General features: G+C 51.5%; 1 protein-coding gene across 2 annotated transcripts in view; it reads right to left on the minus strand.

Annotated features, from left to right (window-relative positions):
* Positions 1-22864, minus strand: part of exoc6b (exocyst complex component 6B) — a 150892-nt gene that overhangs the window by 119617 nt on the left and 8411 nt on the right. For both annotated transcript variants that reach the window (XM_015343850.2, XM_006629096.3), the window contains exons 2-6: positions 16280-16445; positions 14065-14112; positions 13404-13494; positions 12590-12635; positions 5624-5828 (exon numbers count right to left, since the gene is read on the minus strand). In XM_015343850.2, the coding sequence (XP_015199336.1) occupies positions 5624-5828; positions 12590-12635; positions 13404-13494; positions 14065-14112; positions 16280-16445 (556 nt within the window). The remainder of the gene's footprint in view (positions 1-5623; positions 5829-12589; positions 12636-13403; positions 13495-14064; positions 14113-16279; positions 16446-22864) is intronic.

Raw genomic sequence — 22864 nt, forward strand, 5'->3', positions numbered from 1 at the left:
AACAGTGCAGCTGACAGCTCACCCAGAGTCCGTGCCTCCTGACCTTTCACCTTTACAGAGGTGCGCGGCCGTTGCAGCTCGCACCAGTTATTCCGGGGAAGGCGGTCGGGCCCCTCGCTGCAGGGGGTCTGTCCCCCACCGAATAACCCGGCAGCACGGCGAGGACATCCCAGAGGCGCCTCACTGCAGGGAGAAGGCTGTCCGCTCAAACACCACAGCCGGCCAGCGAGCCCTTGCCATTCAACTACTGCAGAAACACACCGGGGATGGAGGAGCTCCACTCCGGCCTCAGTGCACGAGGAGCGCAAAGCAAACTGCCTAATTACTTCTGGTCTTTACGCTACGAGCTCTAAAAATAACCCCTTTTATTGTCATTTTAGATTTTTCTATTACTCCTGTGCGCCCCACACCCACCTTGAATAAAGTACTAGTTCCAGCTCTTACAGAGAGGACACACAGTGTAAACCACCGGCGGGTAGGCAATGGGTTTGCTCCGACCCTACCCACTCACTCCAGGGTCACCTCCTGCCTGTCCTCAGTGGGCAAGAAGAGAGCAGAAGCAGCTCCCTTCCCTTGTGACGTGGGTGCAGAAGATCAACCAGCCGGCTGACAGCCCCGGTGTCAACCACATCTCCCACTTAGAGGAGCTCAAGTGGGGAGAAAAAAGCAGGAACAACAAAAGAAAAGCGTGTTTGATATGCACAAGCTGATAATGCTTGATAATATGACTGATAATATAAAAATCAAATCACTCTGGGGATTTAATTAGATTCAAAAACGGTCTTCTACACAACATGAGACATCTGTTCCAGGTTTCTAAAATTTATATGCAACACGGGACCATCTAGCCTTGGATGAATTGCTTGTACCTCTCCTCCGGCAGTCTGCTCTTGCAGTTCTGTTCCTACTCCCTCACAACACCGGCTGCCTGTCCTCATGCCCCACTGGCGTCCTGCTGCAGGTGTTTGGACAGGAAACTGGTCTTCCGGCCGAGGAGACCAGCGCCAAACCCATTCTCAGTCCCCCACAGCCCCCAGCTCAGCACCTCTCCAAACACCAGCGTCTCCTCCAGAACACTTCAAAACCTCAAACCTCATGCCCTGTGCTGCAGCCATGAGCTAAGATGGTCTCCCGTTTACGGGGAAAACCTGTAAAGTCACCTCACACTACCTGATAAAGACACACATAAAATCAGCCCTACAGCCGAAACATGTCGTCTTTCTACTTCTCAACGTGAAGTTAACCTTTTACTCATTTCACTGCTGACAACACAGGCTCACACAGTTCTTAGCTCGAAGTTGTGTAAGACATACTCTGTAGTCAACACAGGAAAATTGGTGAATGGTGAAAATTGGTGATAAGGTTGATAAGTATTTTTAAGTATAATCTTCAGGGATGGATACCACCAATTCAACACAATAAGAGATTTCCCACTCCCACTGCACACTCACTTTCACACTCTGAGCCTCACAGAACACATACGACCTGTCTCAGCGCAGCTCACGCAAGTGCACTCACGACCTCACCACACAGCTCGTGCCCAGAGGCGGCGCATCACCAGGCCTCGGGCCCCCAGAGGTTTCCTCTCCTCCTTACAGGGCTGTTCTTCTCTCCTCCACTCCTGACGCTGCGCAGTGACTCGGCGAGACACTGCTCTGCTTTACATCCAGGTAAGGCAACTTCCTCGTGACTCATCGCACTGTACAAGCCAGTCTGGACAGTCTGTGTAAAAAGCTGTGAAAGTGCTCTTTCACAGCTCGTCGTAAAAGGCAGCTTCACAAAAAATAAAACAGAACTGAACCGAGGGGGGCTGAGACAGGGGCAGCAATCACAGACAGAAATCACTGGGACACGGGCAGAGAGAGCAAACACACACCTGCGAACACCTCCTGCTGGTCCCCTGAGGTGTACAGCCTACAGCTCATGTTTGAGGGGCTCAGCCACCTCAGCAGGGCTGTAAGCTCTTCAGCAGAATGAGTGCCATCTGAGTTCAATCCTGTGTTGCCTTACTTAGCTGCAGACCGCAATTCTGGCAAAACCATGCACAGATGGACCCAAAACAACACTTTTTTTCCCACCCCCCATTTTCCTTTTATCGGCAATTACAAGCGCCCCACCTTCTTTTCCCAGTGCCCCGGAAAACACAGAGAATCCACAGCCGCAACCATTCCTAATCCCAGAAGGCTGCCCCCCCCCCGCACGCTCCGGCCCCCCTCTCCACAGGATAGTGTTTCCCCGCCACATCAATGCTCTCGTACATCCACTCTGGAGCCCCGCCGGCCTGGCCAGCTGCGTCTCCACACACACGTGCTCTGCACATGCTTGTCCTCAGCCAATGGCCTCGCACTCCCAGGCCTTCAAGGTGGCTTGTTCTGACACGGTGGACTCCCACCAGCCCACAGTGAAGATCACATCAAGCACAGGCACACCAGTTAAAGAGCCAGTATCAACACTAACAAGCCCCCGTAAATGACAGCAAAAATTTATATTTTAACTGCTTTTTGAATACCACCTGTCAAAACATATTGAAAATTGCTGTTTCCTTCTTAATGTTTTTAAAAGCGGTGTTCTCATCTATTACCAATGTATTCAGTTGACACTTTTATTAAAAGCGATGTTTGTACCCATCTTCACAGCTGGGCATGTTAATGGACCACTTCAGGTAGGCACCCTTGCTCAAGGGTTACAACAGCACTCTCACCTGGGATTCAAAGCCTCAGCCTTCCAGCTCCGATTCCAAAACCCTGACCACTGCTTCACACTGCTGCCAAGCTCAACTCCCCTGGCAGTGAATTTGATTGAGACTCATTCCCAGATTTTCAGAAATCTCTTTTGAGTTTTATCAGGATGTCCTGCTGCCTGGCTCAGTCCCCCCTGCTGAGGAAAGAAAGGCCAGGTGCCTGCTCAGGGTATCGACCTACAGCAGCTCAGACCCTGGGCCACGAGTAACAGGGGACTCGTTTCCACACTGTGGGTGCGTGCATGCCTGTCTGCCATGCCAAAACTGAGGTCACCCTGAGACCTGACAAATTCCCAGCGCTGGGCTCCTCCAGGATGCGATGGCATGTTGGCGCCAGCATGCGACTTCGCCAGCTTCTGAGAAATGAGAGGATGCTCTCAGAACCTTCTTGTCAAAGTCATAAAGTCACCAAGATATCACGTGTTTGCCTGCTAATGAAGAATTTCAATTTAATTAGATTGAGTCTTAACTCAGAGGATTTTCAAAGGCACGCAGAATTCACAATGCCAATAGGACCGTGCTGGAAATCTGTCAGGAGCTGCACCTGCTTCCAGCTGGGCAAAGGAAGCAAAGCTGTCGCAGAAAGTGACTGGTGCTTATGTGTTTGAAACAAACAGCCCCGCAAACTCGGATCTTACACTGCACTGCACATCTTCCAGCCAAGAGTCCACCAGGCCGGAATGCCTTTCCACACCTCTGGAATACCTGTGGAGTGTTAGCGACTCGCCAGGACTGGAGCTCACCTGTGAGATCTCAGCCTTGTTTCCCTTTCAGTAGGGTCAGACAGGCCCACACTAAATTTTGCTATATCACTGTTGCCTAGTAGGTTAGGTGGTGATCTGGGTTAAAGAGAAAAATGTACAAGGTACACCTTTTCGTTATTTAATTTAATAAAGGCTGCATATTCTATACAATAACCAACTGAGCATTGTTGCTCAACAATTCTTTTAGCACAAAGACAGGCAGTAACATGAAAAAATATTAACTCACTTAAACACCATCTTAAACACCAATGTTCTGCCCAAGAAGTAACAATATCCATCTCAACCTAAGGCCTCAGTTGCCTTACTTCTTTTAAATAACGGACTGGTTACCTGTTGGTTAATAACAGTGATGTCACTGTTCTTCAGAAAGTTCCTAACAAGAACCATGATCTGGACAGTCGCATAGTTTGGAACATTAACTGGCAAACTTGTGCAGTACTGTGACTTTCCATTGCAAGAATAAGAGCCTTTTCTAATTTGGAGAAAGGGGGTTTGAAACCAATAAACACCATGAAGAAGTATCAACTCAGGGAACCAAATCACCACAAAATAGTACAACTAAATTCTTTACACAGACCTGTAGCACTGCTGGTCTAAAACTCCCCATGACCCTCCAGTGCACAGACTGAACCCCGCTTGTCTAAAACTCCCCATGACCCTCCAGTGCACAGACTGAACCCCGCTTGTCTAAAACTCCCCATGACCCTCCAGTGCACAGACTGAACCCCACTTGTCTAAAACTCCCCATGACCCTCCAGTGCACAGACTGAACCCCGCTTGTCTAAAAGTCCCCATGACCCTCCAGTGCACAGACTGAACCCCACTTGTCTAAAACTCCCCATGACCCTCCAGTGCACAGACTGAACCCCGCTTGTCTAAACCTCTGTCACGGCCTGCAGATGCAGTTGGACCTTCTCAATGGATGCAGCAGAACACAACAAAGAGCTAACAGGAAGATGAATGAGAAAAAGGACAGGGGGAAAAAAAGCTGAAGAACTGGGAGCTGTTCTCACCAGAGCGGAGAGAATAAATGTCCTTGGGAAATCAGATAAAGGAATTATAATCACACTGAGACATTTCCTCCCAGAGCAGCCATAATGGAGGTTGAAATGTGTTGGCCTGTCACACTTTCATTTTAATAAACAAGCGCCCCCTCAGCAGATGCCTCACTGGGGCTTGTGCCAGTCCCCCTCTCCTCCCCAGGGCGCGCTGGTTTAATCAGCAGCAGGGAGAAGTTTAGCACATGCTTTGAAATCCGGACCAGATTCAAAGCTGGGCCTCGAGGGGCTGGGAAGCAGGGAAAAAAAACACATACCATCCCCACCGCTGCTCCTTCGAGCAATTATCTCTCAACTCTGGCTGAACCGCTGCAAACGTCAGGGCGCCGCGCGCTGCCAATCGGAGGAAAGGTCGCAGGGTCGCGGAGGAGAGGCACAGACCGCGTGCGGACCGAGCGCCACACTGGTGAGTCACACCAGTGGCACCGAGGGGCGTGATGCCAACGCAGGGCTGCCCATGCCAGCGCCAGCCTTCGAACATGAGTCAGGCGACTACGACACACTACAGAGGGAGCGCCTGGCTACAGGGAGACAGCAAAGGATACAGCACAGAACTGGCCTGAAGAGACAGCAGGAATCGCACAATTACCTCCCAGTACTGACACACCAGGCTCCCCAGAAAACGGCACAAAACACATCAGCCTGCCCCCCACCCCCATCAACCCCACCGTCGCTCTCCAGAGGATTCCCCTTTGTGCTTTCCCAACTCTCACTCCACATCCAGGGAAGGCATTTTATTAGGAGGAGTGGGGGAAAAGAGCATGCCGCTGCCTGGCAGCTGCAAGGACTTGGGTAGCTTTCCCTGCAGATCCATGTGCCGGATCTCGTCTCGCGGGGCGGAGGAGCAGTGACGTGTGAAGACAAGGGAGTGGCCAGGGCGATGCTTCTGTCCAGTCCACTGCGCAGCTCTCTCGGTTCCTCTACATTACTCACTTAACCGCACCGCAAAGACATGAATGAGCCAAGGACGCCCCTGCCCTGGGATCGTGAGGCCGCCCCTGTGCCTCGGCGGGCACCTGTGTGAGCGAGAGAAAAGGGCTGCCCGGCCGGCAGACACGCACCTGTTTCATGGCGGTCTCTCCAATCTTGTCCGAGTGCTTGCGGATGCTTTCCAGGAAGTCCTTGAGGTCGGACATGGACACGTCCCTGATCTGCTCACGCAGGCGGGGGATGTTCTCGGCCATGATGGTGCAGAAGCGGTAATGACTGACCCTCGGCAGGCAGGCGCGCTCCAGCTGCTCCAGGGTGCGCAGGGCAGGATAGTGCCTGGAGCACAGAGGGGCAGGTCAGTTGCCGGAGTGGGGAGGAGCGAGAGAGACAGACAGAGGACAGGAGACACAAGCGGGCAGATGACAGAGGGCTAGGAAACCTAGCCAGGAACAGACATTGCATGATGAGAGCACATATGAAAAGAAAGATGGATGTGACACCTCATGTATCTGGTACCTTTCATTTTGCATTTTTGACCTTTCAGAGTTCCTTCCTGGGTCAAGCTGCTTTTCATTTCAACCAGCAAGCACTTTCAAATAGAAGAGTATTTTCTCACCAGGAACCATACTTTCCAGGAATCTTTATCGCCAAGAAATGTACAGGGGAAGACATTCAGCAACGCACTGAGCATGTCTGCAAGCGGTGTTTCACTGACATCCTTTCCTCCTACTCAACCTGATGAAATCACCTCACATGCACTTTGGGCTAAGAGAGCTTGTTTGAAATTAAGAAATTAAGACATAAGAAACCTCACATTAGAAAACCTAAAAGGCCTAAACTCTCCGAGACAGCACCCGCGCTCTGGGCAGGGAGCCAGCAGACGCAGGAGCGCGCTGTCAGGTCGCTCGGTAACGGAGAGCGATGGAGCCCCTGAGTCAGAGAGGCACGCTCATGTCGGGCCACACTTGGCTGACCCTTCGCACTTGCAATCCTGACTGCGACGCTCAAGCCAGAACAGAATAAAAACAGAGCAAAGCAAATAAATACTGAATTCATCACAATTTATGGGCCACGAGATTAAGTGACTCTAGGGTCAAGTTCGGGACAAGATCTTGGCGAGAAAGCTTTCACACTGAAGCAGCAGATGAAAGCCAGGGGAAGAGTAGGACACCACGACACACAGAGGCCGTTCCAGCTGTGGCTGCAGAGGGCATTGCCCTTCTCTCTGGCACATCTGGACAGAGCTCATCACAGCTGTGGCTGCAGAGGGCACTGCCCTTCTCTCTGGCACATCTGGACAGAGCTCATCACAGCTGTGGCTGCAGAGGGCACTGCCCTTCTCTCTGGCACATCTGGACAGAGATCATCACAGCTGTGGCTGCAGAGGGCACTGCCCTTCTCTCTGGCACATCTGAAAGGCCAGTAATTTTTGTAATGAATCAAGGTTTTGTGTCAGTCAGCCTGATGGATGTGAGTGAGTGTGGAGCAAATTTGGAGAACAATACAATTTCCATGTGCAACAGACCAGTCTATGGGGAGGTACAAGTGAGATGATCTGGGCAGGAGCGTCTAGTTGCTGGTTAAACCCACTTGAAGTGATTGACAGCAGCCTGGGTGGACAGCACTGCACTGACCACGATCAGTCTTGGGACCTCACTGCTCTTCCTGCTGGCTCGTCCTGACGTGCCACCATTCCAGCAGGACAAGACACATCCTCTCGCTGCTCGTGTGTCAACAGCTTCCTTGCGAGATCAGAAAGGGGCTGTTGTACAGCAGAGAACCTCCTCACCAGACTTGAGCCCCACTGAATGTCTGTGGGATGAGCTGGGGTGACGTGGTATCCAGGGCTCAGAGCCCAGCAAACAGGCTCATGACCAGGGTCTATAGCCTGATCAGGACAAAATCCCACAAGACAGCATCTGCAGCCCAGGGTAAAGCAGGAGTCACAGTTGTGCAGCTTGGACTGCTGCCAGCAATGGAGACGCACACTGACTGACTTTCACAGTAAACCATGTTGTTCATCACCATAACAAGACTGCCTCAGGACAGCTGCTACAAAACATATTATCATTTTCATGAACATATAAGTGATAAGCTGCTTCTGATGATCAGCATATTTCAATTAAGGTTAAAATCAGTTTCATGGTTTTCTCCAATGCCTCAGACAAATATTTCACTTTATCTCAGAAACAATTGAAGTCCATATCCGTCCATACTCAGCCCAGACAGAGCTGCAGTCACAAGGTCTTGGTCATTATCCAGAGCAAAACCTCCACCATACAGTCAAGAGCATCGTAGTTGAGCAACCTGCTGTCTTTATGATCTATGCTGGCTTGGAAAAAGGTTTGCTGCCCATAAAATTAGTTTGTTTTTCTCAATAAATTTAAAGAGATTTGGAGATCACATTTTATCACTTAGCTGAAAACCTACATGGAAAAATAGACAGCATATGTCAAATAAAAGGCTTTGTGAGATTAACACAAACATGCCTTGAGGGAAAGCTGGATTCCACAGCCTGTGAGACCCCAGGTGACCTGAACCAGCAGTGCTGTACACCTGCTGAGCAAAGCTGCAGTACTGCTGCTCCCAGTTCAGTAATACAGAGTCCGGCTCAGTAATGCTGCGTCCAGTTCAGTAATACAGAGTCCGGCTCAGTAATGCTGCGTCCAGTTCAGTCCAGTTCAGTAATACAGAGTCCGGCTCAGTGATGCTGCGTCCAGTTCAGTAATACAGAGTCCGGCTCAGTGATGCTGCGTCCAGTTCAGTAATACAGAGTCCGGCTCAGTGATGCTGAGCCCAGTTCAGGACAGCACCTCAGCAGTGCAGTGCAAGGGGCTTGTTGGTCTTGTGTTCAAGCCCATCTGTCGTACCCGGCTCACCCTTTCACTACACCACACCAACAAGCGCGCTGTTGCATCAGAAACCAGATCTTACCCATTAGTCCATTTTTCCAACGGTTTTCCAAAGGCAGAACTTTCCACTCCAGAAAAATCCAGTCAGAAAAAAACCACAAAAGCCACATTTGTACAACTGGAACTACTGCACAGAAAACTAAAAATAGCTCTTTTCTGTTATAATAACAATAATCAGCGCCATCATTATCATTCCTCACATTTGTGCAGAGCTGAAGATGGCTGCCCTGGGCACATGCCCCACACTGCAAGAGAGCGAAGATGTTTTCAGTTGCATTGCATCAGTGTTGTTTTCTTGGACCTGTTGACTTGCATTGTCTTCTCACGTATGCCTTGCAGCGCATGATAAAGCTCCCTAATCCTTTGCCCAGAGTGCATCTGTCACACCTGGAAGAAATAAGTCTGACAGAATCACCCTGTGGGTTTTGAACAGGAATTTTAAGGAATGTTACATTTAGGAGCACTGCACTTATATCTGTGGTTAAGAGGTACAGATGCGCTCAATTATAACTAAGTAAAAACAGGTTTGAGGTGTGAAACTTTCAACTAGTGCTTACACAGGCTGTTAGTGCTGCTGTTTTATTTAGTTACTGTAAAGCGTCCCATTGTTTGTGTAAGATATGATGGATATCGTCTACAAGGTTATAAGTAGATGTTAAGCTTGCTTCATATAGTTTTCCAGCTGTGGTTCCTGAAAAACCTCATGCAGGCTTGACAAGCATTGTGTCTTCACTCACTGCCTCACTTTGTACTGGCAGGACATAAAGCTTCAGTCATCACCTGGTGGGCAGCTTCTGGATTTTACATTTGGCACCTCCTATAAACAAATCTGATTATTAATCTCAATGATATCCTCCACCTCTCTGTGATGTTCTGTGAAAAGTAAATGTTGCGGGGCTGGCGTGACCCTGGCTCTGTGACCACAGGCATGGTCGAGCCCTGACAGATATCCTGCACCAGCACATCGGGGGAGTGAGGAACTGCTTCGGAGAGACCAGACTGAGCAAGCAGCCATCGTGCTTGTGGCCCTGGTTGGGCTAGAACATGAGAGCACTTGCAAACAAGAGGCCTTCAGGCCCATCTAGCACATCTGGGAGTTAGTAGCTAATTGAGCCCCATATCTTCCACATAGTTTCCACATGTGTCCTGTGGGCCATGTTTCACTGTTTATTCTGAAACCATGTTCTGCAATCCAAAAGCTTATTCGGGTTCTGATATAGGCAGACATCAATCCACAAGGTGGTCTCACCTGGTCAATGTCCCTTGAGATACACGAGTTATGCAATTGAATAACTCGTCAAAATCCAAGGCACAGGTCCGCCCTCACGTAAACCAACAAGGAGCCTTCCGCTGACCGTGACTGCCATCTAGTGGTGAGAAATATCAACTGCAGCACAAACCAGCTAGGGGCTCCCGGAAGAGAAAGGGACACAAATCTCGAGTAAAGCCGGCGTCACACTTTACGACTTTGCCTAGGATATTCAGTCGCAGCCTTCATTCCCATAATCGGCAGAAAATCACAGTGAGTTGTAGAGAGTCGCAGCTCGCGCCCGTTGCCATCAGTGGTGTAGCGTGACACCCCCCAGCAACTCAGTCATATCGCTCTTAACAGCCCCCACAACTCTACGATAATATCAAATGGGTTTGATTTTCTCATAGCCAGTCGCAGAGAGTCGCAGGGGTGGGCTCTCGTGTCTGCGGTGGTCACAGCCGGAAGTACAGTGTGGCCGCAAGGACAGAGGGAAGGCGGGTGTTTTGGACTGTGGGAATGGAGGAGCGGCTCGTTGGAACCGTGATGTAAAGTCGTGAGGGAATCGTTTGATTAGTCACCCCCTGCCATTCCCAGTCGTATGATACGACACCTCCAGGCCATAAAAAGGCAGCAAGATTCAGCAACTGCAGTCGTTAAATTTGACACGCTCTCGACGAGAAGTCGTGTCGAGTCCTGTAGCTCACTCGATGAAATCACATGACGCCTCAGCTCACTTAATGTACAAGATCCCCAACTGCTTCTTCCATTACTAGTTTGGCACCACATATAAGGGATCTGGGATTTGAAGACCAACGGTTTTGTTCTGCAACGGGAAACAAGTTCCAGGACCAGTGTGCCCTTACAAAGAGGGAGATGAAAAGGAAGGACAGAGCACATGAAGGAGGTCACCGACACACGCCGATGCACGCCTCATCCCTAAGGGAGCAGTGAGAAAATGCTTCACCTGGTCAGTTAAGGGCAGCAGTGTGGATCAGTGCTCAGGGTCCTAGAGTAGCTGTAACTGCAAGGTTGTGGGTTCAAATCCCAAGAGAGACACTGCTGTTGACCAAAGTACTTCACAATGTCCAGTAAAATACACAGCTGTGTAAATGGGAAAGGATTATAAATCACTTTGGCAGAAGTATCAATCAGTATATAAGAGATGCCAGATAGTAAAAGCAGAAGTACAAATCCAGATTACTACAAAGACTGTACAAAGCCAACTGGAAATATACCCAGGCAACCCTATGAACAGCACCGTGGCTGACCACGTTGTGGGCTCTGGGGAGCACCTCCTACTGGTCCACCAACACATTACAGCACCAGCAAGGTTTTCCCTGGAGGTCCCTGCTCCTGACCAGGCCCAGCCGTGAGCTGCTGAGATCTGAGACACAGGGTGGGCAAAGCTTTTTGAACTTCCTTCTACATCTGTACTGAATCCATCACTTGCTCAGAAAAAATAAAATCCATCTCAGAAGTCACTGAAAACATATCTCTGTTTTTCTTTCCATAAGACTTCTTCTCTGCAAAACTGCAGTTCTTGTACATGTTCTGGGAGGAAAACCTTACCTTCCTATTCATGACTTCTACTGAGACAGTGTTTGTACAAGACAGCAGCTGAGCTCTAATCAAGAGCTGCAGCAGACAAGGATACAACTATTCCTCAGTCACCACTCTCACACTTCAGGTGTCTGTATGCTGGGTACGTAAGAGAAGGCCAGAGGGGAGGGGAGGTGACGTTCTAACCCAGCACACAGGAACAGCTCAAGGCTGGCTGCAAAACCTAGAAACTCAAGTCTTCCAGCATCAAGGCGAATGAAAGTTTAGATCAGTACGGACATAATCCGATTAGTCCATCTTAATGGCCATCGATCTGAACACAGGAACCTGCACAGCAGGGATAACCACCATGGATAATCCTCTGCACACCACCACCCAAGGCAGAGATTAAAGCTTAAAGACGGAGGGTTTGAGTCTCAGGATCAGAGGTCAGAGAGGCACTGGCAGCTCAGTGGCGGCAGAAGATTGGGTCTGTGAGGAGTGTGTGTGCACGGGATCAGTAACTCAGACCTTCGAGATCTGCTCCCAGAGCACAGCTGCGCACCCCTGTACTAACACTTCCAAACTTCACCAGCCACATGACATCTGTGACAAGGCCCAACAGCCCAGCTCATCCTTGAAACATTGAACGCACTGGGAATCTGGCTACAGGAAGCGAGAAGGCACCTACAGGGAGATCAAGGGAAATGGCAAAATCAAACACTTCAAGAGGTATGCGTCTCCAAACACCAGAATAACACCGGGGAGCTGGTGCCAGGCAGGGATACAAGGAAGGAAAAGACAGCAGCCAATCAGGTCAGCCCCACATGGCAGCATCACAGCAAACACGACCTGGAAAAACACTGCCAAGACCGGACAGCTCACGGCGTCAGCAGCCAGTCTTTATCACAGATACACGACTTCCCAGAGGGAAAAGAGGAGTAGTGGCTGCTGGAGACACTGCCAGAGAGACATGTATTTTGGACTCTCAGTCAACAACAGGACGCTGTGGGCCTGGATCTGAGGAGTAGACAGACTCCACGCAAAGGCAGATGACAACCCCGTTCTTGTTGTTCATGTTAGAACGAAGACAGCACTTTTTCCATACGCAATTAGGGAATCCTAGGGAGTAAGAGCACCGCATGGCTAAGGACAGGGTGTGCTGAAGGAGGATTCAGTGGTGAAGGCCCCGTGTACAGGCATGACTTGTGAGCTAGAGTGGCACAAACAGCCTGCTGCAAAGACACATTCAGACTGGAAAGACACACATACAAGTCCTCTTAAGGACACTAGAAGCCTTCACCTGATCCCGAGATAAAAAAACGAAAATCCCTCACACACACAGAAGTATCTGAAGGTCACAGAGGGAAAAACGCACAGCAGCATACTGGTACCTCTTGGTTCTCATTTGCTCCTGCAGTTTGCCGTACATCTCCAGGACTGAAAGAGAAGGAGAGAGAATGATGATGAGAAACACAGCACAGAGACTAGACAGCACCAAGGTCAGTCTGGCAGGCTGGCTCCAGCTCCTACAGGCCAGCAGCACAGCTGGGCTCGGAAAACCCATGAAAACTCTGAGTCCAGGCTGCTGAAGTAGACATTGAGGTCAGGCAGCAGGGGCACAGCAACAGGCAGACCAGCGCCGCGGTCAGAGCAACAGGCAGACCAGCGCCGCGGTCAGAGCAACAGGCAGACCAGCGCCGCGGTCAGAGCAACAGGCAGACCAGCGCCGCGGTCAGATCTAGAAGTTCTAGAAATCTAGAAATCAGGGCTGAACCTGGTCAGTACTGGGACGGAAGCCCTCAAAGCATGACCAAGTTAGAGCTGTAAATGACGTTAGTTGAACCAACATGGGGCGCTCTTCATTCTGGGATGAAAATTTCCAGAACCTGCTAAAGTCCTGTTTACCTGGTCATTAAAAATCTCACGGCACTGTTTCTAAAGAGGGACATATTCGCCCTGCCTTCCTGGACAGGTCAGAGACATTGAGAGCAACTATTATTTATTAACTACTAAATTATTATTCTTTTTTTAGAGAACTGGCTGGCAAAAGAATTAGAGACATTGAGTGCGGGGTCAGTAACTGCCAGACCCAGGGGTCAGTGTACGTGGTGGGGCCAGTGACCCAGGGGTCAGTGTACCTGCTGGGGTCAGAGACCCAGGGGCCAGTGAACCTGGTGGGGCCGGGGTCTGCTCTCAGGGTAGTACCTGGTAGACACAGCGTCAGCTTGTCTATCGTGGTGGCGATGTTCCTCTGCTGCAGACGGCACTGTTTCAGCTCCTCCAGCGTCTGCACGAGCTGGGAGAGTGGGGAGAAACGACATGAGTGTCTGGACACAGGACACGTCATCAAGAGCAGCACACTTCCCAGGAGCACCGGGGAAAACACACAAGTCTACTGGAAAAAAGAGGTTCAGACAGGACGGACAGAGCTGGAAATCCACATGTAAAACCTCTGCTGTCCTGGAGAATATAAACTCCTCAGACTTAACAGAATCCCTCAGCGTGTTGTCAGAACTCCAGCACCAATCCAGTGAGTCTGCTTCTTGTAGGCTGTCTGGAACCGAACTGCTAAAGAGATGGTCTCAATTAAGATATAAATACATCTGACTAAAATACCATGCTTTTCCAGTAGGTCCTCAAACCGGTTTTAGCTAACCTAATTCCATATCTATTTTTTCCCCAGCTTGCGGCAAGCTAATGTTTTTACTTCGGAATTTCCATCCTCACTCTAAATAATGCAGAGGTTTCTTCTGCTCTCCCAAAATCGCTAGAAAAATAAACACGCGCTACGCCCGAAACTGGAGTGGGCACAACTGAAATCGGATACACCAGGAAGCGCTCCGCAGCGCGGTCAGCAAGGCCATACCTCTTTCCCATCGTCCTGCAGCAGCCTGTTGGTGTCGATCACCTGGCTCTGGAAGAGAAGCACAGGACCGTCAGAGACAAGCAGGGAGAGGGGCAGGGAACAGGGAACGGATCGGATCCGGATGGAGAGGAGTGGGTTCTGACCCGGGGGAACATGTCCTCAGGGCCCTGAGGAAGCAGGAATGTCACTGCGTCTACCGGACACTGCTAATCCGCTCCTGGAATTAAGGGAGACGTTGCTCTCTGAAGGCTCGGAGTGGCTTCCCAACACATTTAGTGACGCATATCATCACACCACATGTGTGCCCTGCTGTCCCAGGGATAGACCTGACTCCACTGCAGCCCTGCAGCCCAGCCAGATCCAGAATGAGCCAGCTGACGTCATTCAGGTTAGAGCATGAGAGCATGGGCTACACACAAGAGTAAGACAAGCTAGATGGGCCCATGGCCCAATTGGCAAACTTTCTTACATTCTTATTTAACATGAGGAAGAATGCAAAGAAGAAGAGCCCAACTGGCACATCTAGATCATTTGGTTGCTGGCAGCTCTCTGATACTAAGATCCTGTCCTTCCCTTTCTTGAAGAGCTACAGAATGAGAATTCTGTTTTTCATATTATACTGCTACAGCTGCGGGATAAAAGATAATGTCTGCGCCAATCCTGCATGATGCAAAACAAATCTGGCACATACAGGTGTTTGAGTCTCCTTTGTGTTGTGCTTAGTGTTTTGGATTACAGTGTATGGCACAGTGTCTCATTTTTAAGTGATGGTAAAAAGATTCACTCAGGTTAAAAATATTTTGTGAACATTTTCGTATTCATCTGAATGTTTCAAAATATAAGAAACCCAACCGAGAGAACAAAGAACACTTACCTCTGCACTTGAAGTCCCCTCCTTCACTTCCCCCACCCCCGTCAAACCCCCTCCAAAACCCACAACATGCAATCACACATAACTGGTTCTGGTTTATAGGAAGGATATAAACATAGAAATGTGTATAGATAATAACATATCTTTATAAAATATTTTATAAAGATTTAACTGCCAGGTAATATTTACAAAGCCAGCAATGCTGTCAAAGCCTTGGCTGGAATTGCTCCACAGCTGCCCACAAGCAACCAAATGGCTTCTTCTTGTCCATCCCCTTTCGCATATTCTTACTTGCACATTTGCTAATTATATGAACTGCACCCTACAAAGCTTTTGTGTAAGGTCCCTAACACCATAACAACCCAACAAACTTACTTTGAGAAAGTGAGCATGAGGCATTACAAAGCTGTGCTCAGTATGCTTGTGAATACAGACTGCGACACAGCGAGACAGGCCCTTTCCTGCAAACCGCAGGAGAACAGGGGAGGAGCGCCCTCTTGTGGACACATGCAGACATCCTGCTGCATTCACTGACAGCTTCAACGGATTACTGAAGGATGGTCAGTGGTTATTAACCCCCAGTCACACAAGAACAGGACCTCTGCCCAAGGCAACAGCACCAGTGGGGAGCCACTTCCCAAGGGACTGCAGCACCAGACGCTGTTTCACAGCACGGTCTGTCACAGAGACCAGGGCTCTATTTCGCATTGTTTCTGAATGAGAAGTGCAATAAAAATTTAAAAACCCCTACACATCTGGAAATAAGTGAGAGTTATTGCCCATTGTTGACGAGGTCTATACTCTTCTCAGGTTTGTGGTAGGGGTGTCTGTGGGGGTTATCAGCAGCCCCACAGCAAGCTGTGCAGGGAAGACATGCTGCACCAGCAGTAAAGCTCCTCCAGCAAACTGGACTGGTGTCTGCATTTCCCAGCAATGCCCTGTCTCCCCCTCCAGCTCCCCATCCCCCCAGTCCACTGTCTTCTCCCTCTAGTCTCCCATCCGCGCCCTCCCTAGCCATTCCCCCATGGTGCCCCCTACTCCTCCGTACCCCCCCACCACTCCTCTCCCCACCCTCGCCATTCCTCCATACCCCACTAGAGTCCTCAATCCTGCCCTCCACTCCTCCAGCCCCCCATGCCTTCATGCAGTCTCCCATCCCGCCCCCACCCTCCACTCTCTACTATCCCTGACCTTCACTCCTCTGCTCCCAACCTCCAGTCTCTGGCCCCCCACCCTACACTCCTCTGTCCCCGCCCTCCAGTCTCTGGCCCCCCGCCCTCCAGTCTCATATCCCCGCCCCCCACTCCTCTGGCCCCGCCCCCCACTCCTCCGGCCCCTCTATACCTTGAGCTTCTGGGCCTCCCCGCGCACTTTGAGCAGCTCAGTGATGGAGTCCACAAAGCCCTGGAAGTGGAAGTTGCACATCTTCTCAATCTCGCGGTCGTGGTTCTTGATGCGCCCTTCCAGCTTTTCCATGAAGAGCCCATGCTCCTGGCCATCGTACACGGACCTGCACAGCAGACAGGGGGCAGCAGTGAGTCAGCACACGGCCACCCAAGCAGCACATGACACTGTACGCCCCCAGCGCGTTGTCAACTCTCAGCACAGCCGCTTGGAAACAGATCAGATTGCCCCACACCACAGCTTCAACCTTCTCCATCTTCTCGAGCATCTTCCTGGATGAATCCCTCTGAACTAACATCCCACATGGCACAAAACTTCACTCCACTGCTTCCCTGTTAGTAACAGGGGATATATTACACATCATCATTAGGGGGCAGCAGTGTGGGGCAGTGGTTAAGGTTCTGGGCCCGTGAAGTCAGGTGAGACACTGCTGTTGTACCCTTGAGAAAGGGATTTCACCAGTATCCTCCCATTAAAAGACACGGTTGTGTTAATGGGGTCAAATTTAAGTCACTTTGGATATTAGCCATATAAATCACGAATTCATTACTAACTGATTTCTACTACCTTGTTCCCGCCAGCAGGTGTCACACTTGTATCTGGTTAGCCTTGTGCTAAAAGGATACAGGTGTTGACTCGTGCTGTGGCACCAGGAAGGGCCGGCTTACGTGCAAAACAGTCTGGTTTTTTCATGTCACATCTCTAACAGAGTTTTTCTCACATCCTAAAAATAATCACACATGAAATCAAGTAGGTTGGGACTGCTGTGTGAAAAAACACACTAAGAGAATACAAATCCATAGACAGCACAGAAACATGCCCAGAAGAAATGTGGGAGAGTCTCACCCCATAATAAACACAGTGGAATTATACAGGTGTGAAGAAAACGGTCATTATGAGTAAGCCAGGGGCGTGAGTTCTTTAAAAGTTGCCTCATTTTCTATATCTTCCTAAATGCACACCAAGCACAGCTTTCTTTCATCCAACTAAAAATCCCGGCAACTAGCAATTACAACACAAGGTGGCGAACACTGACAGGGAGCCCATATCAGCTCACGAAACAGCCATCCACGTCCATACTAGCATAAGTACGGGCCTTCACACGCCCCAGAAAACAAGAATATTTATTGTAACAGAAAGCTCTAAAACACCTGTCATTTTAATACCCGCATTTATTCCTGATCAGGCTATTATCCACCACGAGCTCTGATACGGTCATTCTTCCCACTGGGCTCCTCCCAGGGCATCGTGGGTATGCATCTTTATCTCCTGAGTGCACTTACTGCTGTACAGGCCTGTCACTTCCTGAACTGAGTGGCTAGCCGCACAGAAACGGTCTTTCTAAGTAGCAAGAAAAGAGCTCTTCTGAGCAAAGAACGCTAATAACCACAGGACCACGAAGGACAGAATGTCCTTGTCTCAGCAGTCATCTTGTGTGCACTTGCCCCTCGCAGACTGAACAGACCTCTGTCTTCTCTAAGAAAGATATTGCTGCTCTGGAAACTGTCCAGAGAAGAGCAGCAGGACACATCCCAGGGCTTAAGGGAATGAGCTACACTGACAGGCTGAAATAAATGAACATTTCAATCTTGAAACAAGAAGATTAAGAGGGGACCTGAGACAAGTATTCAAAATCCTGAAAGGCACCAACAAAGTCACCTCAGGGGATTTCATCAGAGCAGTGAGACCTGAACCAGAGAATACAAGTGGAAACCGTGTGGAAGTATGTTCAAAACTAGGAACAGGAGGCACTTCTTTACACACAGGGTTGTGGGGGTGTGGAACAAGCTACCCAGCCACGTGGCTGAAGCCAGAGCCCTGGCTTCTTTCAGGAAACAGATGGATGAGATCCTCGGATAAAGGGATACTAACTATCAAACAGGGAAGGTGGGTCAAGAGGCCACATCTCACTAGTCAACTTCATGCTCTCTCCAGGAGTGATACACCCACCCTGCGCTACTGTGTCCAGGAGTGACAGGCAGTGACACACCCTGCGGTGCCAGGAGTGTCCAGGAGTGACAGGCAGTGACACACCCTGCAGTGCCGTGTCCAGGAGTGACAGGCAGTGACACACCCTGCAGTGCCGTGTCCAGGAGTGACAGGCAGTGACACACCCTGCAGTGCCGTGTCCAGGGGTGACAGGCAGTGACACACCCTGCAGTGCCGTGTCCAGGAGTGACAGGCAGTGACACACCCTGCGCTACTGTGTCCAGGAGTGACAGGCAGTGACACACCCTGCAGTGCTGTGTCCAGGAGTGACAGGCAGTGACACACCCTGCAGTGCTGTGTCCAGGAGCGACAGGCAGTGACACACCCTGCAGTGCTGTGTCCAGGAGTGACAGGCAGTGACACACCCTGCAGTGCTGTGTCCAGGAGTGACAGGCAGTGACACACCCTGCAGTGCCGTGTCCAGGAGTGACAGGCAGTGACACACCCTGCAGTGCCAGGAGTGACAGGCAGTGACACACCCTGCGGTGCCAGGAGTGTCCAGGAGTGACAGGCAGTGACACATCCTACAGTGCTGTGTCCAGGAGTGACAGGCAGTGACACACCCTGCAGTGCCAGGAGTGACAGGCAGTGACACACCCTGCAGTGCTGTGTCCAGGAGTGACACACCCTGCGGTGCTGTGTCCAGGAGTGACACACCCTGCGGTGCCGTGTCCAGGAGTGACAGGCAGTGACACACCCTGCGGTGCCGTGTCCAGGAGTGACAGGCAGTGACACACCCTGCGGTGCCGTGTCCAGGAGTGACAGGCAGTGACACACCCTGCAGTGCCAGGAGTGACAGGCAGTGACACACCCTGCCTTGTCAGGAGTGACAGGCAGTGACACACCCTGCGGTGCTGTGTCCAGGAGTGACAGGCAGTGACACACCCTGCGCTACTGTGTCCAGGAGTGACAGGCAGTGACACACCCTGCAGTGCTGTGTCCAGGAGTGACAGGCAGTGACACACCCTGCAGTGCTGTGTCCAGGAGTGACAGGCAGTGACACACCCTGCAGTGCTGTGTCCAGGAGTGACAGGCAGTGACACACCCTGCAGTGCCGTGTCCAGGAGTGACAGGCAGTGACACACCCTGCAGTGCCGTGTCCAGGAGTGACAGGCAGTGACACACCCTGCAGTGCCGTGTCCAGGAGTGACAGGCAGTGACACACCCTGCAGTGCCAGGAGTGACAGGCAGTGACACACCCTGCGGTGCCAGGAGTGTCCAGGAGTGACAGGCAGTGACACATCCTGCAGTGCTGTGTCCAGGAGTGACAGGCAGTGACACACCCTGCAGTGCCAGGAGTGACAGGCAGTGACACACCCTGCAGTGCCAGGGGTGACAGGCAGTGACACACCCTGCAGTGCCAGGGGTGACAGGCAGTGACACACCCTGCAGTGCCAGGGGTGACAGGCAGTGACACACCCTGCAGTGCTGTGTCCAGGAGTGACAGGCAGTGACACACCCTGCGGTGCTGTGTCCAGGAGTGACAGGCAGTGACACACCCTGCGGTGCTGTGTCCAGGAGTGACAGGCAGTGACACACCCTGCAGTGCCGTGTCCAGGAGTGACAGGCAGTGACACACCCTGCGGTGCCGTGTCCAGGAGTGACAGGCAGTGACACACCCTGCGGTGCCGTGTCCAGGAGTGACAGGCAGTGACACACCCTGCGGTGCCGTGTCCAGGAGTGACAGGCAGTGACACACCCTGCAGTGCCAGGAGTGAAAGGCAGTGACACACCCTGCAGTGCCAGGAGTGACAGGCAGTGACACACCCTGCCTTGTCAGGAGTGTCAGGCAGTGACACACCCTGCCTTGTCAGGAGTGTCAGGCAGTGACACACCCTGCGGTGCCGTGTCCAGGAGTGACAGGCAGTGACACACCCTGCAGTGCTGTGTCCAGGAGTGACAGGCAGTGACACACCCTGCGGTGCCGTGTCCAGGAGTGACAGGCAGTGACACACCCTGCGGTGCCGTGTCCAGGAGTGACAGGCAGTGACACACCCTGCGGTGCCGTGTCCAGGAGTGACAGGCAGTGACACACCCTGCGGTGCCGTGTCCAGGAGTGACAGGCAGTGACACACCCTGCGGTGCCGTGTCCAGGAGTGACAGGCAGTGACACACCCTGCAGTGCCAGGAGTGACAGGCAGTGACACACCCTGCAGTGCCAGGAGTGACAGGCAGTGACACACCCTGCCTTGTCAGGAGTGTCAGGCAGTGACACACCCTGCGGTGCCGTGTCCAGGAGTGACAGGCAGTGACACACCCTGCAGTGCTGTGTCCAGGAGTGACAGGCAGTGACACACCCTGCAGTGCTGTGCCCTGAGAGGGAATCCGCTGGCAGTGTCAGAGAGCAGCCTGCCCGCTGTCACTCCTCCACCCTCTCACTTTCCCTGCTCTGGTGTCCGCCAGAGTCTGTGCGGCCACCCACTGCACGCCCCTGCGCGGGAGACAGGTGTGCCTCGGCGCACTCCAACCGCCTTCGGCAAACACTTCCCCCTTCAGCTACTCCACTGCAAGATACTATTCACTAGCTGCTCCGACAGCAGAAGGGACACGCGGTCTGAGCTCCACCGCGTCCTTCTGCAGCAGGACATCGATAAGACAGCAGCTCCACAGGCCTGCCCAGAGCATCGCCCCCCGCAAGGCTGGAGCGGAGCGAGCCCGAGTGACGCAGAGGAAGAGGCGCCGGCGCTGTTCCAGCAGGGGAAACAAAACAAACAGCTCGTTTCCATGCTCACCGGGGTCCAGGAGTGTTTACTGGCTCCGGCCCTTTCCCAGGCTTACACGGCGGACTCCCACAATGCTCGTTACCTGCCTTGGCACACTGGCTCCTGTGCAGGAAAGGCAACACGTCGTCGTGATCCACAGGGAAGGTCCAGCTCTTCTGCAGGCGCCGAGCACCGATGTCAAGGGCACCCCTCCGCGGGGATAATGTCAGGAGGCACACTGGCTGAGAAACGCACTACAGCAGGGGGTCACAGTCCCGTCCTGCTGGCTTTCATTCCAGACCACATAACTACTGTAGCTAACTGAGTCCGCAATCAAACAGACACAACTCTGCAAGGTTTTTTTTCTACTCAAAAGTTTGGAATTTTATGTTACTTAGAAAATGCAATAGTGAAGAGGCAATTTCTGCTTTTGTGCTGAAAAAAATAAAATATGTTGAATTAATCATCTTACTGAGTGAATTAAAGATTTAACTGTGTAACTGGGAGCTTGACTGGAACAGAGACCTCTGGGAGAAGGATGGGTCCCCCCTGCTCTACAGCTCCATGGTCAATGGTGTGACGCCCCCTGCTGGCCCACCTGCAGCATGTCCCACAGCTACCTGCCTTCCCTGGGACACCTGCCTACCATGCTGCAGTTAATTACCTCCTTCTGCATATGTTATACCAAATGCTAACCTGCATTTGAAGGAAGCACTGTGACTGGAGTGACCCATCCACCACACAGGGCCATTAGAGCAGACAGGAGCTCTGCTGTGCCTGCAGGGTGCAGAAGGAACTGGTCACCAGTCTGCCGCCCCAGTCCTGCTCCCGGTCCAGACTCTCAGAACCCTCTTCCATGCCGCAGTAGTGCATTCCCAGCATATAGCTCCAATTCCTTTTGGCAAGTATTCCTATTACTGGTCTCAAACATGCCTGTACCTTATGTTACCTCAGGAATTTATTTATATAACTTTATGGTCCATCCAAAAGGATGGAGATTCGTCTTCGGCATCACCATACAAAACTACAAAAATGAATAATTCGAATAATACATCAAATACAATTGCATGCTAAAGGCAAACAATAGTCCTGGACATGCAACAATACATACAGTTTATATACACATCGCACTCTGCCCATATGAGACAATCACTACACATAATGCAATCGTTCCATCCCGGATCACAACAGTCACTGTTTAATAAACCGATGGCACAGGGAACAACGATTTCTTTTACATATATTTCTTGGCCGCAGGCTTTCTAAACCGCCTCCCTGAGGGTAGCAGGGGCAAGTGGAAATGAAGAGTGGGAGAGGCCGTCTACGAGGGGAGAAACTTCATGTATTCATGTATTCTGATGCCAGAACTCAAGAGTCTACCGTTCCTGAACGATCCCACACTGGAAGGAAAGCCAGTCCTGACTGGCCTGTCTACACAGCATGAGGCAGGGGTCACTGTCCAGCCAGCTCTGCTTGAGAAGGGTCCGTCAGTCCGTCAGGCCCACCAGCGTGTCCAGGCCTGCCCGCAGGCTAGTCTTCTGTCACCAGGGGACACACGGGGATCCGGCCTGGAGCACGTGCAGGCTCTCTGGCCCCAGCGGCGGCCAGCTAAAGGTGGGGGGATATGGGAGGGCTGTGCGGTCTCGGCACTGGGCACCTCACAGGAAGAACACTCTCAGCCACTCTTGGAAAAGCGATTCACAGAGCGTGGTCAGCGCTGAGCCTGGCCAGCGAGAGGACAGCAAACCACAGCACAACACAGCACACACAGAGGGCTGCAGGGCAGACGCAGACCTTACTGCCCAGAGAGAGGGGCAGGAGGGCAGACACAGAC

The sequence above is a fragment of the Lepisosteus oculatus genome, chromosome 1 (genome assembly GCF_040954835.1).
Source record: "Lepisosteus oculatus isolate fLepOcu1 chromosome 1, fLepOcu1.hap2, whole genome shotgun sequence".
In the NCBI taxonomy this organism is placed as follows: domain Eukaryota; kingdom Metazoa; phylum Chordata; class Actinopteri; order Semionotiformes; family Lepisosteidae; genus Lepisosteus; species Lepisosteus oculatus.